Source organism: Eulemur rufifrons, chromosome 14 (genome assembly GCF_041146395.1).
Source record: "Eulemur rufifrons isolate Redbay chromosome 14, OSU_ERuf_1, whole genome shotgun sequence".
Lineage (NCBI taxonomy): Eukaryota > Metazoa > Chordata > Mammalia > Primates > Lemuridae > Eulemur > Eulemur rufifrons.
Window position 1 is genome coordinate 8634628 of NC_090996.1, and position 25165 is coordinate 8659792.

Consider the following 25165-nt stretch of genomic DNA (forward strand, 5'->3'; position numbering starts at 1 on the left):
GAGCCCAAGGAAACCAAGAAAGACGTTTTTTGCTCCCCAAGTTCCTTTTTTTTTTTTTTTTTTTTTTTTTTTGTTGAGACAGAGTCTCACTTTGTTGCCCAGGCTAGAGTGAGTGCCGTGGCGTCAGCCTAGCTCACAGCAACCTCAAACTCCTGGGCTCAAGCGATCCTACTGCCTCAGCCTCCCGAGTAGCTGGGACTACAGGCATGAGCCACCATGCCCGGCTAATTTTTTCTATATATGTTTTTAGTTGTCCATATAATGTCTTTCTATTTTTAGTAGAGACGGGGTCTCGCTCAGGCTGGTCTCGAACTCCTGACCTTGAGCGATCCACCCGCCTCGGCCTCCCAGAGTGCTAGGATTACAGGCGTGAGCCACCGCGCCCGGCCCCCAAGTTCCTTTGCCACCCCCTCCCCTTGTGCAAACATCACGTCTCCTGATCTCATCTCACGTCCAGTTCTTTATACAGTGACTATTTCTCCCCGCTCCCTCCCGTTGAGTTCTGATGTACATACAAGTAACCCAGAAGACTGGGGCTTTCCCAGGCCCACGGTTTGCTAAGTGATGAGGGGGGCACGCCACCTCATTCCTCTGGGTCTTGGTTTTCTTATCTGCAAAACAGGGATTTCTGCCTCTTTGCTAAGTTTATTACACAGCTGTATCAGAGGAATCATAAAGTGTTCTTGGTACAGTAAAGCACTACAGAAAATGTGAGCGATTACTTTTGAGAACAGCTTGAACAATTTTCCTTCATTTTAGTTCCCACCACAGGCAGTATCTACATTTCTTGCAAAATAATCTCCTAGCTTATCTTCCTGTATCGAGTGTCTCTTCTCCATTTCACCCTCTTCCCTGTTCTAAACTGGAACTTCCCGAGCTACCTTACGTCCGTACAGCCCGAAACAAACTCCCTGACTGGCTGTGAAACACACTGAAGCCTCGGGTGCTCCTGCCACAAGCCTGTCAGATCGTCACTGAATGTGCAGACAGCGCAGACCAGCCACCCTCCGGCGCGACCCAGCAACTGTCTCCGCTGCGAGGAGAGGCTAGCGTGCCGAGGGCCACTGAGATCAAGTTCTGGCCTTTCCCCTAAATCATGCTGTCCTTATTTCAAGAGCCAGGAACTATTTAAAGCTCCGATTACTTCACCAGCACACTATACGGTTAAGTTTCCTGCTGCAAGTGAAGTCTGGCTGCAGAGCCCCGGGGCAGCAATTTGCTCTTATGTAAAGTTTGTCTAGTTGCCTCAGACAAACTGGAACATGGAGATTACGAAAGCCCAAATCACCTTTAGATGCAGTAACTCAACCACATTTGGAGCATACCCAGATGGCCTCTGACAGTGAAAAACTAAGTTAGAAGGAAAGGCTTCAGCTCTAAAAAGTCTGCTCAAAAGAAAGAAAAAGTTTCTCTAAAAACCTTACATCAGAATTTTAAAAATCCTTTAGATTAAAATGACTTGTGTGAGAATTAATCTTTCTTTTTATATTAAAATAAGAGATCCCAACCATACTAATTTTAAGTCAAAAGATATTTTTCTTAAAAGGACAAAAAATTATTCCAATAGTGTCCAAAAACGTTTAACCAAGACAGAATGACTATTCAGCATGGGAAGATAGGAGGTATGTAGCATTTGGGAAGAGAGGTAACATTTTTCACAACAGTCATAAAACTGCTTCTAAGAATGCAACACGTGTAAATAGGGTCCCCAAAATTTACTGTCATGGTTGTTGGAAAATACAGAAAGTGTAAGTTTGTGTTCTCCAGAGTTGTATGTTCTGCTTAAAAACAAAATTAAAGTTTCTCCTTTCTCAACTCCTCCAAGCTGAAGTTCAAATTTCTTTTGATGGCTTAAAGATGTTACAGATGGAGAGCTACCAGTAAAAGGTCAGAAAAATCTGTGTTATTCTCACCAACAATTTAAAACACAGAACCCAGTCAACTGTTCTCCTCTCAGAGTTGATGAGAGAAACCTTTTCTACCTCAGATTAGCAACTCTTGAGATCCCTGGAAAGCTACGTAGATGACTTGCTGACCTTAAGTCTTGGACTACCAGGTCATTCACAATTTCTTTCACTTATCTGCCAAGAACCTTAAATTGTAATGAATGTAACTTTAAAATTTCAGACTTTTTTTTTTTTTTTGAGACAGAGTGTCGCTTTGTTGCCCTGGCTAGAATGAGTGCCGTGGCGTCAGCCTAGCTCACAGCAACCTCAAACTCCTGGGCTTAAGCGATCCAACTGCCTCAGCCTCCCGAGTAGCTGGGACTACAGGCATGCGCCACCATGCCCGGCTAATTTTTTCTATATATATTTTAGTTGGCCAGATAATTTCTTTCTATTTTTAGTAGAGACGGGGTCTCGCTCTTGCTCAGGCTGGTCTCGAACTCCTGACCTTGAGCGATCCACCAGCCTCGGCCTCCCAGAGTGCTAGGATTACAGGCGTGAGCCACCGCGCCCGGCCCCAGACTTCTTAAATAAGATAGATATTCAAAACAATCTGATAATTAATTCAAGATAAACCTTCAATTAATCTTACTTTATTTAAAATGTATTTCTAGGCTGGGCAAGATGGCTCACGCCTGTAATCCTAGCATTCTGGGAGGTCGAAGCAGGAAGATTGCCTTGAGGTCACGAGTTCAAGACCAGGCTGGGCAACATAGCGAGACCCATTTCTACAAAAAATAGAAAAATCAGGCCGGGCGCGGTGGCTCACGCCTGTAATCCTAGCACTCTGGGAGGCCGAGGCGGGTGGATCGCTCAAGGTCAGGAGTTCGAGACCAGCCTGAGCAAGAGTGAGACCCCGTCTCTACTAAAAATAGAAAGAAATTATATGGACAACTAAAATATATATCTACAAAAAATTAGCCGGGCATGATGACACATGCCTGTAGTTCCAGCTACTCGGGAGGCTGAGGCAGTAGGATCGCTTAAGTCCAGGAGTTTGAGGTTGCTGTGAGCTAGACTGACGCCACGGCACTCACTGTAGCCCGGGCAACAAAGCGAGACTCTGTCTCAAAAAAAAAAAAAAAGAAAAAGGAAAATCATCCAGGCATGGTGGTGCACACCTGTCGTCCCAGCTACTTAGACGCTGAGGCAGGAGGATCGCTTGAGCCCAGGAGTTTGAGGTTGCTGTGAGCTCTGCTGATGCCACTGCCCTCGTGCCCAGGCAACAGAGCAAGACCCTGTCTCCAAAAAAAACCCCAAATAAATAAAATGTATTTTTCTATCTTGCAGAATCTTGTGTAAAAGTTACAAAATGGTGGTGAACATAAGATGCATTGATTTAATAAAACTGATAATCTCTACAAAGAAAGATCATACATAAGTTCACATCCAAAAACTAAGCTAGGATAGATGAATAACAGATAGAACACAGAGGATTTTTAGGACAGTGAAAGTATTCTGTATAATATAAATACCATAATGGTGGATACATGTCATATATTTGTCAAAATCCACAGAATGTACAACGCCAACCGTAAACTGTGGACTTTGGGTGAAAATGACACATGGTTATTGGGTGATAATGACAATGTAAGTTCATCCATTGTAACAAATGCAACACTCTGGTGGGGGGTGCTGAAGTGAGGGAGGCTGTACTCTGTGCAGAGGGAGGGGGTATAGAACTCCACTCAACTCTGCTGTGAACCTAAAACTGATCTAAAAAATAGTCTATTTTTTAAAAAAGCTAACAGACACCAGGTGTACTATTTGGCACCATCATACATTTTCTGTCCTCTTAGGATTCTCAAATTCTATCACCTGAAAGGGCCAAGAGGCCATGAAAAAGGTAAATGCAATGACTGCTATATACGAACATTCCACCCTAAAAACAGAAGATAACAGATGACAAGGTGCGAGTCGTGCATCCGTGCTCATGTAACGGACCCAGTATCTATTTATCATGTGGGCAGTGGAATAAACCACTGCAAATGGATGGGACACGGGTCAGCTTGATTATAATTAATTGTGTATTCTAAAGCCAACCTATTCTTCTAAATAATAAGCTAAAAATTTTGAAAATAATGTTTAGTCATATCTGGCATATCTGAGTAAGATGCTTTAAACTTGAATTCTATCCCGTGTAGGGAAGAGTTTTAACACAGCAGGCTTGAGACTGCCGGCTTTAGAAAGGCCACGTGCAAGGCCGGCCCTTGGCTGGTACCTGAGAATCTGGACACAGGGCGGGTTCCCGCCATTCCCAGATAGCAATGGCTTCCTGTCCTTAAACTGGGCAAACAATGTGGTTTGTGCTAAACACCTATTTTCCAACTGGGAAGAAGCAGAAATTTTGGTATGGGCCAGTAAGCAGAGGGTAGCCTACACAACCACCCCAGTAAAACCTTTGGCCATTGAGTCTCTAACAGGCTTCTCTGGTAGACAACATTTCTCACATGTTGTCATAACTTGCTGGAGGGGGTGGGGGGGGGCAATTAAGTGCATCCTGTTTGACGTCCCTGGGAGAGGACTCTTGAAAGTTGTGCCCGGTTTCCTCTGATTTTCATTCCATGCACCTTTTTCCCTTTGCCGATTTAGCTTTGCATAATTTCACTGGAACAAATCATGGCTGTGAGTACAACTATATGCTAAGTCCCAGAAAATCACTGAACCTAAGGGACCCAGGTACTCTTGGGGACCCCCAACACAAATTCATTCTAGAAAACTTGATTAACATGTCCTATAAGGTCTGATGACAAGGCCACTACTTATCAAATAATTCACCAAGCATTCATGGAGCATCTAGTAAGTATGTCACACAGTACAACACTGTGCTGAAGGCAAATTAGTGAGACATACATGCTCAAGGTACTCAGTCTACAAGGAGGACAGTATCCGTCACAGAGGTATCTTTAAGGTAGCAAAGCTGTCTGGAAAGCTTAGAGGAAATTTTAATTAGAAAGTAAACTTTAGCTCAGTTTTCCCAGCAGCAATTGCCCTGGATAAAAATTGCACAAAAGGGAAACTCCAGGAAGAGGAACATCCTGTAAGAATCAGGAAGCATCCACGGCATATTCAGAGCCAAGCTCAAGGTCCAAGGTGAGAGAACTGGGTGAGAACCTGGGTTTTGCTGACAGCCACCAAGTCTTACCTTCTCTTCACAACTACCATATTCAAGGTGGGTATTACACTCACAGGCATGACTCAGAGGAATGAAATGACTTTCCCCCAAAGTCACACCATAAACACACAGCACAGCTGGGAAACAAACTCGACCGCTTTGGCTTCAAATCATGTACTCTTTCTCCTATGCTGAGTCTCTGACGATGTAAATACTGCAACATCGCAAAGAAAGGGCTAATTTCTCTAATATATAAAAACCTCCAAAGAATTTATAAGATCAACCAAAACAGAAAAATCGGCAAAAAGAATGGGCAGTTCAGAGAAAATAAAAATAGAAAAAATGCCCAACCTCATTCACTACAAATGTTAATTTTTCTCCTATTACATGGCCAAAGTTTAAAGTCTAATGACTCACTCACTGTGAAGATAACAGTGTGCATAAACAGGCACTCTTATCCATTGTTGGAAAGTGTAAATTGATTCCTTTTTGGAGGACAATTTGGAAAGGACTATCAAAATTACAAATGTTCAAAGACCTGTGGACCCTGCAATTCCATTTCTAAGGATTGCACTGCATTATTTTTAACAGCTAGTCTGGAACAACCTAAACAATCTTTGATTTATGGGGACTAGTTAGATGATTTATGCACACCACGGAATTCTAGACAGCCATTAAAAATTACATGTAAGGCCGGGTGCGGTGGCTCACGCCTGTAATCCTAGCACTCTGGGAGGCCGAGGCGGGTGGATTGCTCAAGGTCAGGAGTTCAAGACCAGCCTGAGCAAGAGCGAGACCCCGTCTCTACTAAAAATAGAAAGAAATTTTCTGGCCAACTAAAATATATATAGGAAAAAATTAGCCGGGCATGGTGGCGCATGCCTGTAGTCCCAGCTACTCAGGAGGCTGAGGTGGTAGGATCGCTTAAGCCCAGGAGTTTGAGGTTGCTGTGAGCTAGGCTGATGCCACGGCACTCACTCTAGCCCGGGCAACAGAGCGAGACTCTGTCAAAAAAAAAAAAAAAAAAAAAAAATTACTTGTATATTCAGTGTACTTCTAGGAGGGTCTGAAAACAGGCTGGGAAGCAGTCAAGGTTGATTGGGTTGAATTTTGTAGCAGGTACCAATAGCACCTATTCAAATAAACCCTTTCCACAATTCACCCTGTTATTCATACTCACAATTAAAGTTTAAATCCAATTGTGAAAACCAAGTTTTCAAAAAAAGTCCAAAGCCAGCAGTTTTATGTAAACAAGTTTATGGGCCAGGCACATCCTAGGAAGCCAAGGCAGGGGGATCGCTTGAGAACAGGAGTTTCAGACCAGCCCCGGCAACATAGTGAGACCCCGTCTCTACAAAAAACAAAAAAAAATTAGCTGGGTGTGGTTCTTCACACCTGTAGTCCCAGCTACTCAGGAGGCAGCTGAGGCAGGAAGATCACTTGAGCCCAGGAGTTCAAGGCCACAGTGAGCCTGGGCGACTGAGGGAGACAACCCTGTCTGAGGAAGGTAAGACAAAACAAAACACCCACCCCTACCCAAGTTTGTGGATGTATACAACTAACTCAGACCCACACTTTTCTGCTTTGTGCTCACTACTCAACTTCCATAAAAAATACCAATTTCTGGCCGGGCGCGGTGGCTCACGCCTGTAATCCTAGCACTCTGGGAGGCCGAGGCGGGTGGATCGCTCAAGGTCAGGAGTTCGAGACCAGCCTGAGCAAGAGCGAGACCCCGTCTCTACTAAAAATAGAAAGAAATTATATGGACAACTAAGAATATATATAGAAAAATTAGCCGGACATAGTGGCGCATGCCTGTAGTCCCAGCTACTAGGGAGGCTGAGGCAGTAGGATCGCTTAAGCCGAGGAGTCTGAGGTTGCTGTGAGCTAAGCTGATGCCACGGCACTAACTCTAGCCTGGGCAACAAAGTGAGACTCTGTCTCAAAAAAAAAAAAAAACAAAAAAAAAACCAATTTCTTTAAACTCAGTTATATAAAAATCCTTCATTATATCCTTACACAAATTAGGGCTGGTTTGGCTGGGCACGGTGGCCCACGCCTGTAATCTAGCACTCTGGGAGGCTGAGGTGGGAGGATCACTTCAGCTCAGGAGTTCCAGATCAGCCTGAGCAAGAGCAAGACCCCGTCTCTACTAAAAATAGAAAAAATTAGCCATGTGCGGTGGCACGCGCCTATAGTCCCAGCTACTCGGGAAGCTGAGGCAGGAGAATCGCCTGAACCCAGGAGTTTGAGGTTGCTGTGAGCTAGGCTGACCCCATGGCACTCTAACCTGGCTCAGGCGACAGAGCCAAGACTCTGTCTCAAAAAAAACAAAAACAAAAACAAAAACAACAACAAATTAGGGCTGGTATATAGAATATATACTGCACAGTTGATCCTCAGACTGCATGGGTTTGAACTGCACGGGTCCACTTACATACAGATTTCCTTCTGCTTCTACTATCCAGGACAGCGAGACCAATCCCTCCACCTCCGCCCACTCAACATGAAGACAATAAGGATGAAGACCTTTATGATGATCCAATTCCACTTAATGAAAAGTAAATATGTTAATAGTTTCTCTTCCTTATGATTTTCTTAATAACACTCTTTTCTCCAGCTTATGCACGTAACATGCAAAATACGTGTTAATCAACTGTTCGTGTTATCAGTAAGGCTTCTAATCAACAGTAGGCTATTAGTAAATTTAGGAGGAATCAAAAGTTATATACTGGCCGGGCGCGGTGGCTCACGCCTGTAATCCTAGCACTCTGGGAGGCCGAGGTGGGCGGATCATTTGAGCTCAGGAGTTCGAGACCAGCCTGAGCAAGAGCGAGACCCCATCTCTACTAAAACTAGAAAGAAATTATATGGACAGCTAAAAAAAATATATATATATAGAGAGAGAGAGAAAAAATTAGCCGGGCATGGTGGTGCATGCCTATAGTCCCAGCTACTCGGGAGGCTGAGACAGGAGGATTGCTTGAGCCCAGGAGTTTGAGGTTGCTGTGAGCTAGGCTGAGGCCACGGCACTCACTCTAGCCTGGGCAACAGAGTGAGACTCTGTCTCAAAAAAAAAAAAAAAAAAAAAAGTTATATACTGATTTATGACTGCGCTCCTCACCCCTGCATTGTCCAAGGGTCAACGGTACAGTTCAGCCCTGTTTTGGTGAACTAACAATTCTAATATTTTCCCAGTTTATTCTCTTATGGTTTCCAAATATCACTTGTCCCTTCCTGTAATTATACCTCTTATACCTGTATCACATCTTACTACATGGACAATGACCATGTCAATAACACTTTTGCTTATGAGCATTTTTGTTTTGTTTTGAATTTAATGGGACTATTTCCAGTGTTTCCTTCTTAAATATTAATTCTTGGTTTAAACTGTATTTTTCTCTATCTTGTTAAGTATTCCTCTATTCCATAGTTTTCTAATAAACTTTTGTAATCAGAAATGGATTCTTCAACAAAATTATAATTCCTCTTCTAACCCTCCAGAAAATCATTTATGATTAAATATTATTATTCCCATTCTAAAGATAAGAAAATGAAGGCTCAGAGCCCAAGAACAGAACCCAAATCTATTGGCTCAACACCCCACATGCTTTCCACTATACAACTAGTTCTCAACAAAGGAGGGGAAGCTTTGTATAAAATACTCTCCCAGGCAGCTCTGCCCCTTGAAGATTCAGACCAGTACGGCATGGGAACCACACGTATCTATTTCTCCAGGTTAAGAACTATAGCATTGTTCTTCAAAATGCTGAGTTAGCATATGACTCAGTAATTCCACTCCAAGGTACGTACAAGAGAAATGAAAACATAACATCCGTACACAATCTTGTAGATGAATGTTCATAGAATCATTAATCATAACAGCCAGGAAGCAGAAACAATCCAAATGTCCATCAAATGATGAAGGGATAAACACAATGTAGTGCCAGCCATACAGTGGAATACACTCAGGCATAAAAAGAAATGACGCACTCACTGATACATGCTACATGGATGATCTGGGAAACATTTTGCTAAATAAATGAAGCCAGTCAAAAAAGACCAAATATTTCAAGATTCCAGTTATATGAAATGTCCAGAATAGGCAAATCTATAGAAAAAGAAAGCAGATTAGTGGCAACTTAGGTCTGGTTTCTTTTTTGTGGGGGATGGGGAGGCAGGGTTTCTTTTTGGATTGATGCAAATGTTCTAAAACTTACTGTGGTGATGGTTACACAACTGAACATACTAAAAACCATTAAATTGTACCCTTTAATTGGGTGAATTGTATGGTATGTGAATTATATCTCAATAAAACCATAAAAAATTGCTGCCCTATACTATTGTTTATATAGCATTTTCACACATACCAACGATTATATTAGCTCATTTGTTTGATGAGTTCAGAATTCCAAATATTTCATGCACTTACACAAAGAAAACCCACTATAATAGAACACAGACCTCTGGCTCTTGTATTTAATTCTCCCCTTGTGACTTCACATAAACATCTATGTAGTCTAATGTAGGTTATATTTCTCAATATCCTCTCCAAAAAGGAGAACAAGAGGGACTTTTTCCATTTATTGCATGGGTGTCAAAAAGCAAAGATGAAAAAAAAAAAAAAAGAGTAAGAAATTTACATCCCCCACCGTGGGTATTTTTCAATACCCAATGGAAGCCTTCAATCCTACCACTATCTAAAAAAGAAGAAAAACATACTAAGATAACTCACTCTCCGAAATGCAATCTACACACATACACATCCCCAAATCAGCACTTCCTGCCCTCTTACCACCTCTTAGTGAAGGTCTTTGACCCTCCACCTGCACACCTGCGTGAGAACTCAGCCACCTTCAGAACTCATTCCACCTTCAGAGATTAATAAGTATTTGATTTCACAGTAAGGCAAAGTTTATCCCTACAACTGCCATTTGCCAGCCTTAAGAATTTTATCCCTTGAAGGCCAGAATCATTTCTTGAAAACTGATGAAGTTAGTTCAACATTTCCCTGGGTCTTCTCTAATTCTACCATTTCTATGACCTGGTTACAAGTCCCCACACCACCCCGACTCTTCTCCACAATGTGCTGCAGTTTGTCAGAACCCTTCAGCCTGCTATTCAGAATATCACTTCAAACCTCAGCCAGCTATTTTCTGAACTCATCAAACAAATGACCTAGTATTTATAATTACTAGTTTTATCATGGATCTGTTTTTGGGGGTGGTGGGAGGGAGGATTTTCCTACCAGAAAAATTAAACAAGCGGCTGTGTGTAAAAATTGCTGCATAACCTACAATGTGCACTCTGGGAGGCCGAGGCGGGAAGATCACTTGAGCTCTGGAGTTTGAGACCAGCCTGTGCAAGAGGGAGACCCTGTCTCTACTAATAATAGAAAAAATTAGCCAGGCGTGGTGGCTCGCACCTGTAGTCCCAGCTATCCGGGAGGCTGAGGCGGGAAAATCGCCTGAGCCCAGGAGTTGGAGGTTGCAGTGAGCTATGATGACGCCACTGCACTCTAGCCAGGGTGACAGAGCAAGACTCTATCTCAAAACAAACAAAACAAACTATGTTGTAGTGCTGCAGCTGTTTTTAAAAACAGCTTTACTGAGATATACTTTATTGGGTAGAGGCCAGGGATGCTGGTGAAGATTCTACAATGCACAGGACAGTCCCCCAGCAATAGCAAAGCATAATCTGGTCCAAATGTCAATATTAGAGGTAGAAAAATCCTGCTGCAGGTTATCAATATCCAGGTCATGATACTCAAACTCTTTCTCCTGTTACTTATCTCCCTCCCTGCTTTTTCACATTTACACAATGCTCATACGCTACCCCTATAACAGAACTCAGACATGTGAATCACCAATGAATAGCCTCTTCTGAATGTCTGGTTTTTTTTGTTTTTTTTTTTTGAGACAGAGTCTCGCTCTGTTGCCCGGGCTAGAGTGAGTGCCGTGGCGTCAGTCTAGCTCACAGCAACCTCAAACTCCTGGGCTTAAGCGATCCTACTGCCTCAGCCTCCCGAGTAGCTGGGACTACAGGCATGCGCCACCATGCCCGGCTAATTTTTTGTATATATATTTTTTAGTTGTCCATATAATTTCTTTCTATTTTTAGTAGAGACGGGGTCTTGCTCTTACGCAGGCTGGTCTCGAACTCCTGACCTCGAGCGATCCACCCGCCTCGGCCTCCCAGAGTGCTAGGATTACAGGCGTGAGCCACCACGCCCGGCCCTGAATGTCTGTTGAGTGACATGAATCTATACATGATGTACCCAGCCTAGACTGTTTGTAAAAATGGCTCTGATAATTCCTCCCCACTTCCCTTCCTTTTCAATATGATTTTGCTGCTGCTTCCATCAAGAGGTGGAATGTATTTCTCCACCCCTGCAATCTGAGCTTGGTCATGTGACATGTCTTGGCTAATGGAACCTTGGCAAGTACCAAGCAAGCGAGCCTTGTGCACTGGGACTTGCTGCTGGGAACCTTCCACCACCACACAAAGCAGCCTGGGTTAACCTGGAGGTGACAGACTATGTGGGTGAGGCCACTACAGTTCATCCAGCCCCAGCGGAGCTGGCCTAGAGCAGCTACTCAGCCAACCTGCTGAATTGGGACAAATAACAAATATTTCTTTTGGGTAGTTTGATACAAGCAAAAATTAATGTTAACTAATATACTTGTTTTAAACAGTGTGTTTCACAGCTCCAAAATCAAATGACTTTTGAAAATCAAATCATACACAATTCCTATTGAGATGTCAGTCAAAGCCCTGTATCTATTTTCCCCCACAAGCGCTATTGTTAAGTACCATCTACACCAATGAAATGAACAGCTGAACTGTGGGACCAAGGTACAGGACTTTAAGCAAAAATAAGGACATTTTATTTGCCCAGATTCACCCACTGCTCCAGTCTGATCTCACTTTTAACATTAGGAATAGGGTACAATGTGCATTACTTGGGTGACAGGTACACTAAAAGCCTTGACTTCATCACTAAATAGTTCATCCATGTAACAAAAAACCGCTTGTACCCCCTAATCTATTGAAATTAAACAAAACAAATAGGAATATGGCAAAGCTCTGCAGAAAGAATCAAATGTCTTGAAAAACTCCAGATAGACTATGTTTTAATTCTCCCTTGGCTAGTCAAATAACCCTATTCCAAAATTAGTTAAATCAAAATTACTCAAAAATGTTCTTAAACACACCCATACTGACTTCTTCGTAACAAGCTCCTTTTTCAGGTCTTTTCTTTGCTTCTACAATTTCTTGTGGAATCAATGTCATTTTCACTTTCTATGGAATTGTTTACCTGGTTCCAGACCCCTGGTTCTACTTCTATTATACCAAGGGTATTCTCAAAAATTAATTATAAACATTAGTTTAATGAACTCATCAAATCTGACAACTCACCCCAAACCACACCCTTGACCTTACTCAGAATCATCGCTTTTAAAATCAAACTCTTATAACTTCCAGTAGTTATAGTGGGCAGTCCCCACTTCTGCCTACTGGACTCACTCTTGAACCCTACATCATGCTTCCCCCAGCCTGTTCCCCCAAGCTTTATTCCTTCCTTCCAAGGTTCATCAAGATCCATCAATTCAATTATTAATATCAACTTTCTTGTGCTTGTCAGTCTGCTACACCACCCCTAAAACACTCAAATGCCCAAGATCTAGGGGAGCGAGGGAGGAAGAGAACTACATTTGGCGTCACTACAAGCTGCCTGACAATCCTAGGTCACTCCTGCCTCTTCACAGAGGAACGTGGTCACTAGTTAAGCCAATTTTAAGGGGTTTTGTCCACAAATAACTACACCTAACACTGCCTCTTCTCTGAGGGCCAAAAAAGGTGTTTCTTCCCTGTGTATTCCCATTGGTCATTCTCTTTCCTGTATTCTCCCCTCTCCTACTCTTTCCTCTTGACATACAGTCCACCTTCAGGTTTAAAATAAACAATGCCTTTTGATCCCATCACTTCCTGTTTCCTTCAAAATCAAGGTTCTGGAAATAATTCTAAACTTGTTACCATCTCTGCAATCTTTTACTGACTCCTCACTACCACTGTAATCACTCTAAAGTCATCAAATTGTCTTCCTATGCACGAATCCAGCATTCTTTGTCTTCACCTTAAATCCTAATTCACAAAATAATCTAACTGATGACCACGCTCCTCCTCTTTGCACATTCTTTCCTGTCTTTTCTTCCACATTCCAGCCACTACTTAAGTGCCAACCGTTCCCCAGGGCTTCACATTCTGAACTCAACTCTACATTTTCCCTAGGTGATCTTATTATGCGAAAGCTTTCAACTGCCACCGACAGAAGATTCCCACTAGAATGTCAGTTCCATGAGGGCAGGGGGATTACATTCTCCAGCTCTCAGACCAGCCCGGTTATTAGTGGGTCCTAAATATCTGTTTACTTAATGAACTAATAATAGGTAATGCTGAGTACTTACACTGTGCCAGATTGTCCTAAGTGCCTTTCACTGTAGCCAAGTGAATTTGTCTCCACTTAAATGTTTCCCCAACCTCAACATGACCACAACTGAATTAATCTTTTCCATCACTTTCCCTCCTTTCTGCCATCTCCAGCCATCCATGTCTCCCACTCAAACCTACCCTCTAGGTCCTTGTCCACGTACTCAGCCCTGCAATCTTGAACTCATCAGTCTCCCTCCTGGACTGCCTCATTGTCCGCTCCTATTCAATTTCCACATTGCTGCCTGTGATCTGTCCAGAACAAAAATTAGATTATGATCCTCTTTAGCCTAAAATGACTCTCCATAGCTTAAGGAAAAACAAACAAACAAAACTCTACAAGGCCCTCCACAAACTGGTTCCTATTAACCTCTTTTTTTTTTTTTTTTTTTTGAGACAGAGTGTCGCTTTGTTGCCCAGGCTAGAGTGAGTGCCGTGGTGTCAGCCTAGCTCACAGCAACCTCAAACGCCTGGGCTTAAGCAATCCTACTGCCTCAGCCTCCCGAGTAGCTGGGACTACAGGCATGCGCCACCATGCCCGGCTAATTTTTTTTTTCTATATATATTTTAGTTGGCCAGATAATTTCTTTCTATTTTTAGTAGAGACGAGGTCTCGCTCATTGCTCAGGCTGGTCTTGAACTCCTGACCTCGAGCGATCCACCCGCCTCGGCCTCCCAGAGTGCTAGGATTACAGGCGTGAGCCACCACGCCCGGCCTATTAACCTCTTTAGATTCATTTACTGCTACCCCCTCAAACGCACACCACTGCAGCATCCCCTGAATGCAACTGACAGTGGATAAATGAATCATGCAAAAGATTCCTGCTCCTTCTACATCCTGAAATTAAATATGCTATTCCAGCTTGTGCAAGAGGGAGACCCCCATCTCTACAAAAAGACAAAAACAAAAACACCTTAGCCCCAGCTAAGCATTGTGGTGTGCCCAGCTACTTGGGAGGCTGAGGCAGGAGGATCACTTGAGCCCAGGACTGTGAGGTTGCAGTGAGCTATGATTACACCACGGCACTCTAGCCCGGGCAACAGAGCAAGACACTGTCTCAAAAAAAAAAAAAAAAAAAAAAACCCACAAGAAAACGATGCTATTCCCTTCGCCTGGATATTCCTTCCTCCAACCATTCCCCCTCCCTCAAACCCCAAAAAAACACACTGCTCAGGCATCACTTCCTCTAAGAAATCTTCCCTGATGCCCAGTGTGAACTGAATGTCCCGTGATTCACAGCACTCTGAAATTACCTCCATTTTTTCAGTGGAATATCCCCACAAATGTTCAACAATACCCACATCACAACTCTATCTTCTCTATGTGATTTTAAATCAATATCATTCATTTCTCCCACCTCCCTGGAATGTCTACAAGATATTCAAATGCCTCCAAAAATATTTTATATAAAATATAAAAATTAGCCTCTTTCTTCCATTCACCTTCACCTAAATCCTCTCAAAACATGTTCCATACTCCAGCTTGTGAATTCCACACAAAACCATATTGCTTTTGCTATACAAAAAAGTTATTATCTTCCTCCCAGATCTATTTCTTGAGTGAGGTGTAAGCTTCCATTCAGTTCTGAGAGCCATCCTTTCACCTCCTGGCAATACCTGGAACACTCCAATAGCAAAACCACAGCACTTACCTCCTGTTAAAAATTTCAAGTACTCCTTTGTTAAATGATACTTAAAACATACTGCAATCATGAGATCAAATGACGTTTTCTAAAAGAAACCAGATTACACTTATATTGAGTAATATATCTTAGGACTGGGTCTAAAGGAAATTTGTCCTACTGTATCTAAACCTAGACTACACACCACTGTCTCAAGGTCAACTAAATGGAAAATTCATCAAATATACCATAGCTTGAAGGATTTTCCATGCTTCTGCAAACTGAACATATACCAAAATTAATAAAAATAGATCAATTGAGACCACAGCTAAAACATCCACTTTACCTGTGACCCCTTTTTGAAAATTAAAAAAACTTTTTAACAAGAACCTTAGATTTAGGGGAAAAAACACTTTTACCTCAAGCCTTAGGCAAATCAAACCGTTCTACCTATAAAATGGGAATAATATCACATTATAAAACTGTTGTGAAATTAAATGGGAAAAGTATATAAAAGTGTTTCCCAAGGTGACAGCATATGTCAAACTACATTGCAGTATTTTATCTAATAGTGTGTAATTCAAAATCTTCTAAAGATTTTGGTCAGTGCAGAAATTTCCAGAACAAACGTTAAAAAAAAAAATTTCACTAAAAAGTACGCTAAGTTTTCCATTGTGGCCCCAATACTTAAGTGAACTCATCAACATTTTGGAGTAATGCTATGCTGCAACAGCTCAGTAAATAATGGTACTGACTTAAATTTTTACAACAGATATCAACACTTGCTAAAGAATCTTTAGTCATCATTTATTAATTCTCACACACACACACACAGCCAGATGAACAGAGAAAACCCAGATCAAAACACAAGGCACCATAAAACCAAAATAAGAGCTAGTCATAACTCATTCAGCCAATGTATTTGAGGATCTATGTGCCACAGTTCTAAATAGTCAGTAAAAATAATATTTTAAACTATATTTAAAATATATTTTTAAAATTTAATCTGTTACTGTAGCTCTGCTTGAAGTTTACCATATTGTTTTTCCTTCCTCAATAATGGATCTAGTTCCAAAAATCTAGTCACTTTCTGCAAGATCATCAAATCATGAAAAATCATTAAATTGGTCAGCTCTACACTTCTTAACATGGATTCAAACCTGGGCTGTCTGGGCCTAGACTATGTATATTTATTTACACATACACACAAAGCATTATTTTATTTATATATGTACACACATGTTTAAACTCTATGACACAGTCACAGAGTATACTACTAAGGCAAAAATTATTTTTTAAAAAATATTTGGGGCTGGGCACAGTTGGCTCACACCTGTAACCCTAGCACTCTGGGAGGCCAAGGTAGGAGGATCACTTGAACCCAGGAGTTTGAGGTTGCAATGAGCTCTGATGATGCCACTGCACTCTAGCCTGGTGAAAGAGTGAGACTCTATCTCAAATAAAATAAAATAAAATAAAATGAATTTAAAAATAAAGTGTTTGGCAGGCAACAAAACCAAACTGGCTTATTCACACAGCCCCCAACAAAAACTGGGTGTTAGCTCTTCTATCAAATTAGTGATTATCAAAAGCAACAGAATTGCCTGTTAAAAATGGGGGGGCCAGAACAGTCCTGTGATGGTAGCAGAACTCTTCCTTTAACCCACGAGTGCAACACCATCTTTTCTCTACCCACTCACGACCCGCCACCTTTTGTCCCCCCACGGAGTCAAGGCTGAGGGAGGCAGTGCTCGGCTATCAATTTAAAGGAAGCGCTCCTTTAAAAATCAGGGAAAAAACTGTTACCAGCCATCTGGATTAAATAAATGCTTATGCAAGAAACTACACTTTGAGGTTGCCAAATGTGAATGTAAAGAGATTTTGCCAGTAATTTGAGCATTTGTGGCCAATAGGAATAACTTTAGGTAGATAAAAAGTCATCTTCCAAAATGGTAAATTATCCCAAAGGAGGCAAGAAGAGTAGAAAAGCATTTAAATACAAAAACTGGCCAATATGCTGAAAAAACGGTGAAACTGGGTATACGGAGATTTATTGTATTATTCATCCTTATTTTCGTATGTTTGAAAGTTTCAGTAGTAAAAGAAAAAGAAAAAGCAACCATTCCAACCACAAGAAAGAAACAAGAGGGAGTTGGGGGCCTTGCCCACGTAAGCTAACAGTCAACCTCCGCTCTGCTTCAATGTCATCTTTCTAGAGTAGAAAGGGCAATGGGTGCCTTTCAAATTTTAAACCATTTGTATGTAATACCTATACAAACAATTAAATTTTTCCAAAAAATTTTTTTCTGGGAGGCCGAGACAGGAGGATTGCTTGAGGTCAGGAGTTGGAGACCAGCCTGAGCAAGAGCAAGACCCCATCTCTACTAAAAATAGCAAAAATTAGCCAGGCAACTAAAAATAGAAAAAATTAGCTGGGCATGGTAGCTACTCGGGAGGCTGAGACAAGAGGACCACTTGAGTCCAGGAGTTTGAGGTTGCCTGAGCTAGGCTGACACCACGGCACTCCAGCACGGACGAGAGATGCCCCCCCAATTTTTTTCTTGGTAGAGACAGAGTCTCACTCTGTCAGCCAGACTGGAGTGAAGTGGCAGATCATAGCTCACTGCAGCCTCGAACTCCTGGGCTCAAGAGCTCCTCCCTCAGCCTCCCAAAGTGCTGGGATCACAGGCATGAGCCACCACGCCCTACCTTTTTCAAAACTTTTAAGAGACAGTACTCAGTACAAGTGAGAGCCTTAAAAATTATCTATTTTTTCAATAATTCCACTTTTTAATGTGTCTTAAATGCATAAATTGTGTTTAAAGCTTTAGCCACAAAGATTCCAGATGCTCCTCGACTTAACAATTGGTTTATAGGGACATAACCACATCGTACTGGAGGAGCTTATTGAATGTCTATCACTTTCCAACCATCTAAAATTTGAAAAATCATCACAAATAACCCTCTGCATTGATATCAATATTTATAAATGTAGGCCAGGCGTGGCGGCTTACACCTGTAATCCTAGCACTCTAGGAGGCCGAGGTGGGAGGATCGCTCAAGGTCAGGAGTTCGAGACCAGCCTGAGCAAGAGCGAGGCCCCGTCTCTACTAAAAAATAGAAAGAAATTAACCGGACAACTAAAAATATATAGAAAAAATTAGCCAGGCATGGTGGTACATGCCTGTAGTCCCAGCTACTCGGGAGGCTGAGGCAATAGGATTGCTTGAGCCTACGAGTTTGAGGTTGCTGTGAGTTAGGCTGACGCCACGGCACTCTAGCCCGGCAACAGAGCAAGACTCCGTCTCAAAAATATAAATAAATAAATGTAAATTTGGAAAACATCCTAAATGCTAAATAAAAAAATTAAATTATGACACATCCACAGGATTATTCAGTCACCAAAAATACTAATGACAGAAGAAAATATTGAAATAATGTCAAGTGAAAAATGGCAAGGTATAAAAGCAAACTAAAAACTGTAGAAAGAGACATTATGGAAATATTCCTGAATGTTAACCATTTATGGTGATTCTTGTCATCCCCCTACCCCCAAATTTCTAGCATCCTAAAGGCACTGACATTTTTGTCTTCAGTAATCCTGTTGATGACACCCTTCCAAAAACCAGACTCCCTTAGACAAGCATAAGCACTCCAACATCCAAGATATTCTGGAATATTCCTTTCCTACTCACTTGTCCCCACTAGCTTTCCTTGCCTCAGAACGCCCTTTTCCATTGTTCTTATCTTCCTCTCCTGTTGTCTTTGCCCTTCTAGACAGGGTCATTTTTTTTGAACCCAGTAGGAAAGAAACTAGTCTCTACTTCTATTATACGATGTAGTTAGACCAGATGTAGGTCCTATGTGAAGAGTGGGGTATGACTCGAGAACAGTATCCACCCACTATAGCCTAACCATGCCAGGCAGGCCCTCACATAAACGCACACTGGCAGGGAGTGCGGGGTTATGACTTGCGTGGCTGCTATCCATGCTGGACCTCTGTGCAAAGACGTGCTCGCTATTTCATGCGAGACTGCTACAAAAGGACTACTGCATAGAACAAATTCAGTCAAAAAAACTTCAAGCTTAGTTCTACATCTGTAAAGTACTATACATCATAGGCAACTTTGTTTCCTAGGTCTAGGTTTTTTTTAAAATGGTAGCTTAATGTCGTATTAATAATTCCTTTTAGTAAGCTAAAGCAATTTAAGTGACCTCTATGGCTTCAAAAGAAACCCGCCTTTTTGAAGCCTTCCCCTTGCTCCCTCTGCCATTCCTCACTTCTCTGCCCACTGCAGCTGCTCTTCACGCTCCGCCTGTGGGGGGTGATAAGTGACTCCTCTTCAGCTACTGTCATTACATGTTCAGCTGGTCACTGCTGTCACTGTCATTTTCCCAGCCTGGACACACTTGTTCAGAAGGGGAAGCTGGGTACCTGGGTCTCACTCACCAACACTGGCTTTAGATCGAGCCAAAAATGAAGATGACCAATTATTATATTTGGAATTTTATTTTTAATGTGATGTTAAAAACCTACATTTGTAAGAACACTTTTTCTACTTACCTATTCACAACCAAACTTAATGTATCTCTTTCTGTGGGACACACCCTTACAAATGAAATGCTGATGGTAATTTGGCTTAGACTTCACCAGTTCTTTGAAAAGAAAGACTCATGCAAATGGTCTCTAAGATTTATAATATTTATTGTTTCTACAAAATCATGGCTATCAAACCAATTATGTAATGATTTATCTTCGAATTAAAGCTTTCTTTGGGGAACTTTTTTTAATCACTTTTCATGTAACTAGTTTTCTGCCACTCAAAGGTACAAATAAGTTTAGCAAAATAACAAAATTTCCAAGATTTCTACAAATGCCAATTTAAAGTAAGATAATATGGGTTGGCAGTTAATTACATAGGCTGGAATACCTGGTAAAGCGCTATGGAACGGAGCTTTAAAAACGCAAAAGAGAAAATACTGGTTTATTAAACTAAAAGTGATTTTTCCCTTTGACTATTACACATATAAAGTGGTCCTTGCTTCTTCTCTTCCATGTTCCATGGAATCTGGTAGGAAAACAGAAATAATCCTTGCCAGATAAAAGGTTAGGGCCGGTGATATTGGGGCTGAGAATAAGGGAGGATGGTAACTCTCATTCACTTTTTATTCAGCTCCTGACAACAACGGATTTAGGATCTTATACAATGGTGTCCCATCAGTTTAGACCACCATGCTGGAATAGCTCACCACTCTTAGTACCGCATAGTGTTCATCAGAGCACAACCACCACACAGGAGGCAAATCATTTAGAATAAAGTCAGCCTTGGGGCTGAAAATGAGTCATGAGAACACCAGCAAAATTTCCATCATCTCCAAATAGTTAATGGTTTGCTCAGACATCACATAAATTACTTTTATTTATTTGGGTGAACATTATATGGCTTTTGAGTTCTATAACTTTTTAAATGGAAATACACAACAAAGTTAGCTAAAGCTAAGTCCCTTTTTTCAGTTTATGCTGAAAAGGTTGAGATGTTAGAAAACAAAGACAAAGGGATAAACAATTATCATTGGCTGTGAGCTGTTGTGGGTACTTCATTATTGACACATTCCTGAATTGGTAATTGTGTTTTTAAATCCAGCCAGCCATAGTCCAGACCAGCGTCACTTTTTTAAAATCCCATTTTCTCATTTTTTGAACTAGACAGAGGTGATGGCTGCACAACATTGTGAATGTACTAAACACCACTCGAGTGTACACTTGAAATTTTATGTTATGTGACTATGTTAAGGTTATGTTATGTGACTTCTACCTCAATAAAAACAAAATCATTTATAATAATTTAGAAATTGGCCTCATAAATAAATAAGGCTTCCCCAAGTACTAGAGATGAAATCCCACCCAGGGTGTACCATTAATCCAGAGGACTCTAATAAGGATGCATGTTTAGCAACATCTTTTATCGCAATAGAATTCAAAAGACACATGAGATTTTCTAAATTAGAATAAGCACTTAATATTCATTTCAATTATTTCGAAGGATAACACATACAAAGCAAACTGTTAGCTGTATTCTTTCTACCCCAAAGAGGAGAACAATTCAAACCACATGACTTAGAATAATGGTTGGCAGAACTCCACCTCTGAAGGGCCCGCAGAGGTGTCATTACTCCATTAGCGATAATGGCTATTGATCTAGCCTCCTGGAAGAGCTAGCAAGAAAAATGGAATATTTAAGATAGTAAGAATTTTAAAGTCTATTGATTTCAGTAAGAAGATTTATATATATACACACATATATAAAATTACGATAGCCTTTTGCCACCCATGCCCGCCCCCACTGAGTTAAATTGCTTAACCCAGTAATTTCAACAAATTTAGTAGCCCAGAACCTTTTTCTCCCCCCTGAGGCAAGTACCAGTAGCCTACTTAGAATATTAACTTCTCAAGAGGCTATTAAAAAGCCAAAGGACAAGCCATATTGTCTAACAAGTAGGAATCATCTAGGTGTTCACTCTCTAGTTAAATGCAAGACTAAACATTTGTCTTAGAAGACCTAACTTTTCTCCTTCCCCCTTTTCAAAATACTGCATTAATTACAGTATTTCTGTCCTGGTCACCTACATACAACAATCCCTTTGCACAGATCCCAACAGTGCCATTACTAGGATAATTTCCTTAAATGCAAATAAATTTTAATCTCTTATCATCAGGATGATTTCAGCCTTAAGAAAGAGCTCACTTGAACGGTAAGACTGAGTTTTTTCTTTGTAGTTTCCAAATCCTCCATTATGACTTTCATAAACAAGAGAAGAAATAGTTTAACTAGTTACTGTTTTGGAGAACCGACTACATTCTTTATTTAATCCCTACAACTTTTTCAAGTAGTTACTGTCCCATTTTATAGATGAGGAAAATGAGGGTCAGAGGGAAGCCTATTTCTTCAAAGTCACAATAAACAAGTTTGAAAAGGGTTTTTTATTTTACAAACTGTTCTTTTCTCAGTTCTTCTGTTCTTCTGTCAAGAAGCAAAAGCACAAATATAGTAAAAGACAACTTTCCCAAATCCTGACCTAAAATGTTTGCTTAAAATTTGTTTTTATTCTATCATTGTCCAATATTTTAAATAAGTGAGATGAAGGTTTAAATATATTAAGGCATCTTATAAACTTTTGTGACAAAAGTAGAAATAGGAAGGTGAATAAGGCCTATCTAGAGGTCACTGATACGCATGTCTAAAGGTAGATGAAATTGTTATTTTTTTGATCAACTCTTATCTGAAGGAAGATGAAGTGCTCAACTCCACCTGGCTTATCAGCTAATTTCTGCATTACCTTGGACAAATGCCATTTGCAAACTCCCTACCAGCCCTTAGGTGCATTGCAGCCTCTGTGTCATTGTGTGTGACATCACTGGGTTGCTATGGATATAGGTGCGAGGTCACTCGCTTTCCTGTGGAACTAGAAATATGGAAAAATTAGAAGAATCTAAATAACACAAACTAAAGATATTTCCAATATTGATACCTATTAAAAGTGCAACTTACATCATCTGAGCATTAAAATGTAAGACAGCAACTGTGGCCACCTATTAATACAGCAGTATTCCCAATTTCAGAACCATTTCTCTTAGTAAAATAAAAACCTCTTTTTGTTAATGTAGCTGGTTTAAAATATAAAGGCACTATCGTCTTTTGAGAACTAGCAAAGTTATTCAAGAATTGATCTGTAATACCTATACTACTTTATTTAAAAGATTTTAACATGCAAGGTACACTCCTGCATCCACTTCACACTGGAGATGCATTTTAAAACCTTTGTTACATAAGGCAGGAAGTCAAATATTAAGATCGTGGGAGACATAAATCATTAATTTTTCTACCTTTAACAAATGTTCAATATTTCCCCCCTCTAATATTAAAACTGGTTGACAACCCATTAGATAAATGTAGTATTAGTGACAAAATGGTGCAACACAAGCAGGAATCTGCATCCCAGACAAAATGCGACAACTGGAGATCAGTATTCTCTTTTCATCAGCATGGGGATGCACTACCTTTTTTAAAAAGCCTGATATATCCAACAAAACAAATTTTTAAAAAAGACTTTTTCCCCTTTAAAATAACTCCTCCCAGCCTCCACCCAGTCTAGGCTCTCTGCAATATGACAAATGCAGAATCTTCTGGAATGACTTGAGACTGCCTCCCACCACCGCTTTGTTTGCAATATCAGATCAGACAGAATATTTTTTTCAACTTATAGGAATTTCAACAGACGCGTGCCTGTATTCAAAAAAGAAACAGCATATGTCACAAATTGAACCAGTCAGCTAAATTCACAACCTTTATTTTAAAGGCAATACCTACCCTTTTCAATACAAAAGCATTAGAAAAAATGGAGATGACATGTTGAGAACAATCAATGAAAACGCTAGCGAGACAAACGTTCCCCTTTCCTAAATGCCTGAGGACTTGCTTTGGGGAATGGAGAAAGAGGAGCCTTTTGTTAAGAAAAACGTGAGCAAAGAGGTTTCGATTTTGCACCATTAAGCCCAGGTTTTCAGGAGAGCCTACATTTTTCCTGGGGAGGTTCTAAAGGATCTGTCAGGAGAGACAGTGGAGAAGATTTGGGGGTGGGGGGAGGTGTGGAAAACCGGGAGACCTGCTGAGTGAATGGGAAAGGCGCCGCCCAGACACCAGGGAGAGAAAGAGGAACCGCATCCATGCGGTCCCCCGCCCCCACGCCTAGGCTGGGAGGAGGGGAAGTGGGGCACAAAGGATGCGCACGGCCCCCGCTCAAGTCCCCTGCGGACCCGCAGAAGCGGGGGTCAGAGACCCCGCTCCAGAGACCAGCCCAGCAAGATCCCGCCCCAACCCGAGCCCGCGGAGGGCCTCGCGGAGGCTGGAGAGAGCCCGCGTCACAACCTGGGTCCATATCACTATCAGGACCCTCCCCAGCCCCTCACTGAGAGTGATGGGGCGGCCACCCTGCAGTAGCGACAGGCGACTAGCCCCTGGGCCTTCCACGCCAATGTCCGCGTCTCTGGAGGGGCTGGGGCCAGGCGGGGGGAGGGGAGGAGATACTCACGTTCTTCATGGCCGCGGCCATGTCGTCGTAGCGCTCCGCCTGCTCGGCCAGCCGGGCTTTCTGCACCAGTTGCTCGCGGTCCACCATTTTCGCGGGCTGCGTCGGGCCGGAGGAGGAGACTGGGGCGGCCTGAAGGGCTTGGAGGGCGGCTGCGGTGCGGCTGGAGCCCGTGTGCCGGAGGGACCGACCCACGAAGCGAGCTGCTGAAGCGACAGCGGCGGCGCAGAGGAGGCGGCTGGAGCTGCGACCGCGGGACCGGGCGCAAGGCGGCTGCGGCTGCTGTGCGTGCCGCGGGCGGACAACCCCCTGCAGCCCCGCCCACGCCGCGTGACGCGAGCCGGCCCCGCCCGCTCGCCCGCTCGCCCGCGCGCCCCGCCCAGGCCCCGCCCGGGACCAGCCGCAGCTCGGACTTCTGCTCCTCAACGTGGCTCGCCCCCGCCGGCTTCTGAGAGTTCCCCCTGCTTTCCCCAGCGCCCCCCAACACTCCCCTTTCTTCACTTTACCCCCGGCCCTTCGCTCCAGCTTCTCCGGGCACCCTTCTGCCCTTCCCCCTCACGGCCCCGCCCTGCTAGGCCTCCGGCGCGTGGGCCCCTGGGAGTTGTAGTTCGTCCTGCGGCGGGCTGACACGTTGAGGAGACCAAGGACAAAGGGGCGGTCAGGACTACAACTCCCAGCGGACGTAGCGCGCAGGCGCAGGAAGGATGGGGGGGTTCTAATCCGGAGGCCGCTGGAGACCCCTGGCGGGGATGAGGACTGCATCAATCTGAGCGAGTGCTGATTCACGGCCCCGCCCCATATTCTCCGGGAAATTACGAGAGGAGGGGCTGGGGCCTCAGTCCTAGACCGTGTTTCCGAGCTAAAGTAACAGGTCATGGTGGGGGACGGGCTAGGGGAAGGAGAGG

At 42.4% G+C, this 25165-nt stretch overlaps 1 protein-coding gene across 1 annotated transcript in view; it reads right to left on the reverse strand.

Moving 5' to 3' along the window:
• YWHAG (tyrosine 3-monooxygenase/tryptophan 5-monooxygenase activation protein gamma) overlaps positions 1-24542 on the reverse strand; it is a 30290-nt gene extending 5748 nt beyond the window's left edge. Inside the window, exon 1 of the mRNA XM_069486377.1 lies at positions 24264-24542. Coding sequence (XP_069342478.1) covers positions 24264-24350 — 87 coding nt within the window. The 5' untranslated portion in view covers positions 24351-24542. The remainder of the gene's footprint in view (positions 1-24263) is intronic.
• Positions 24543-25165: the final 623 nt, after the last annotated feature.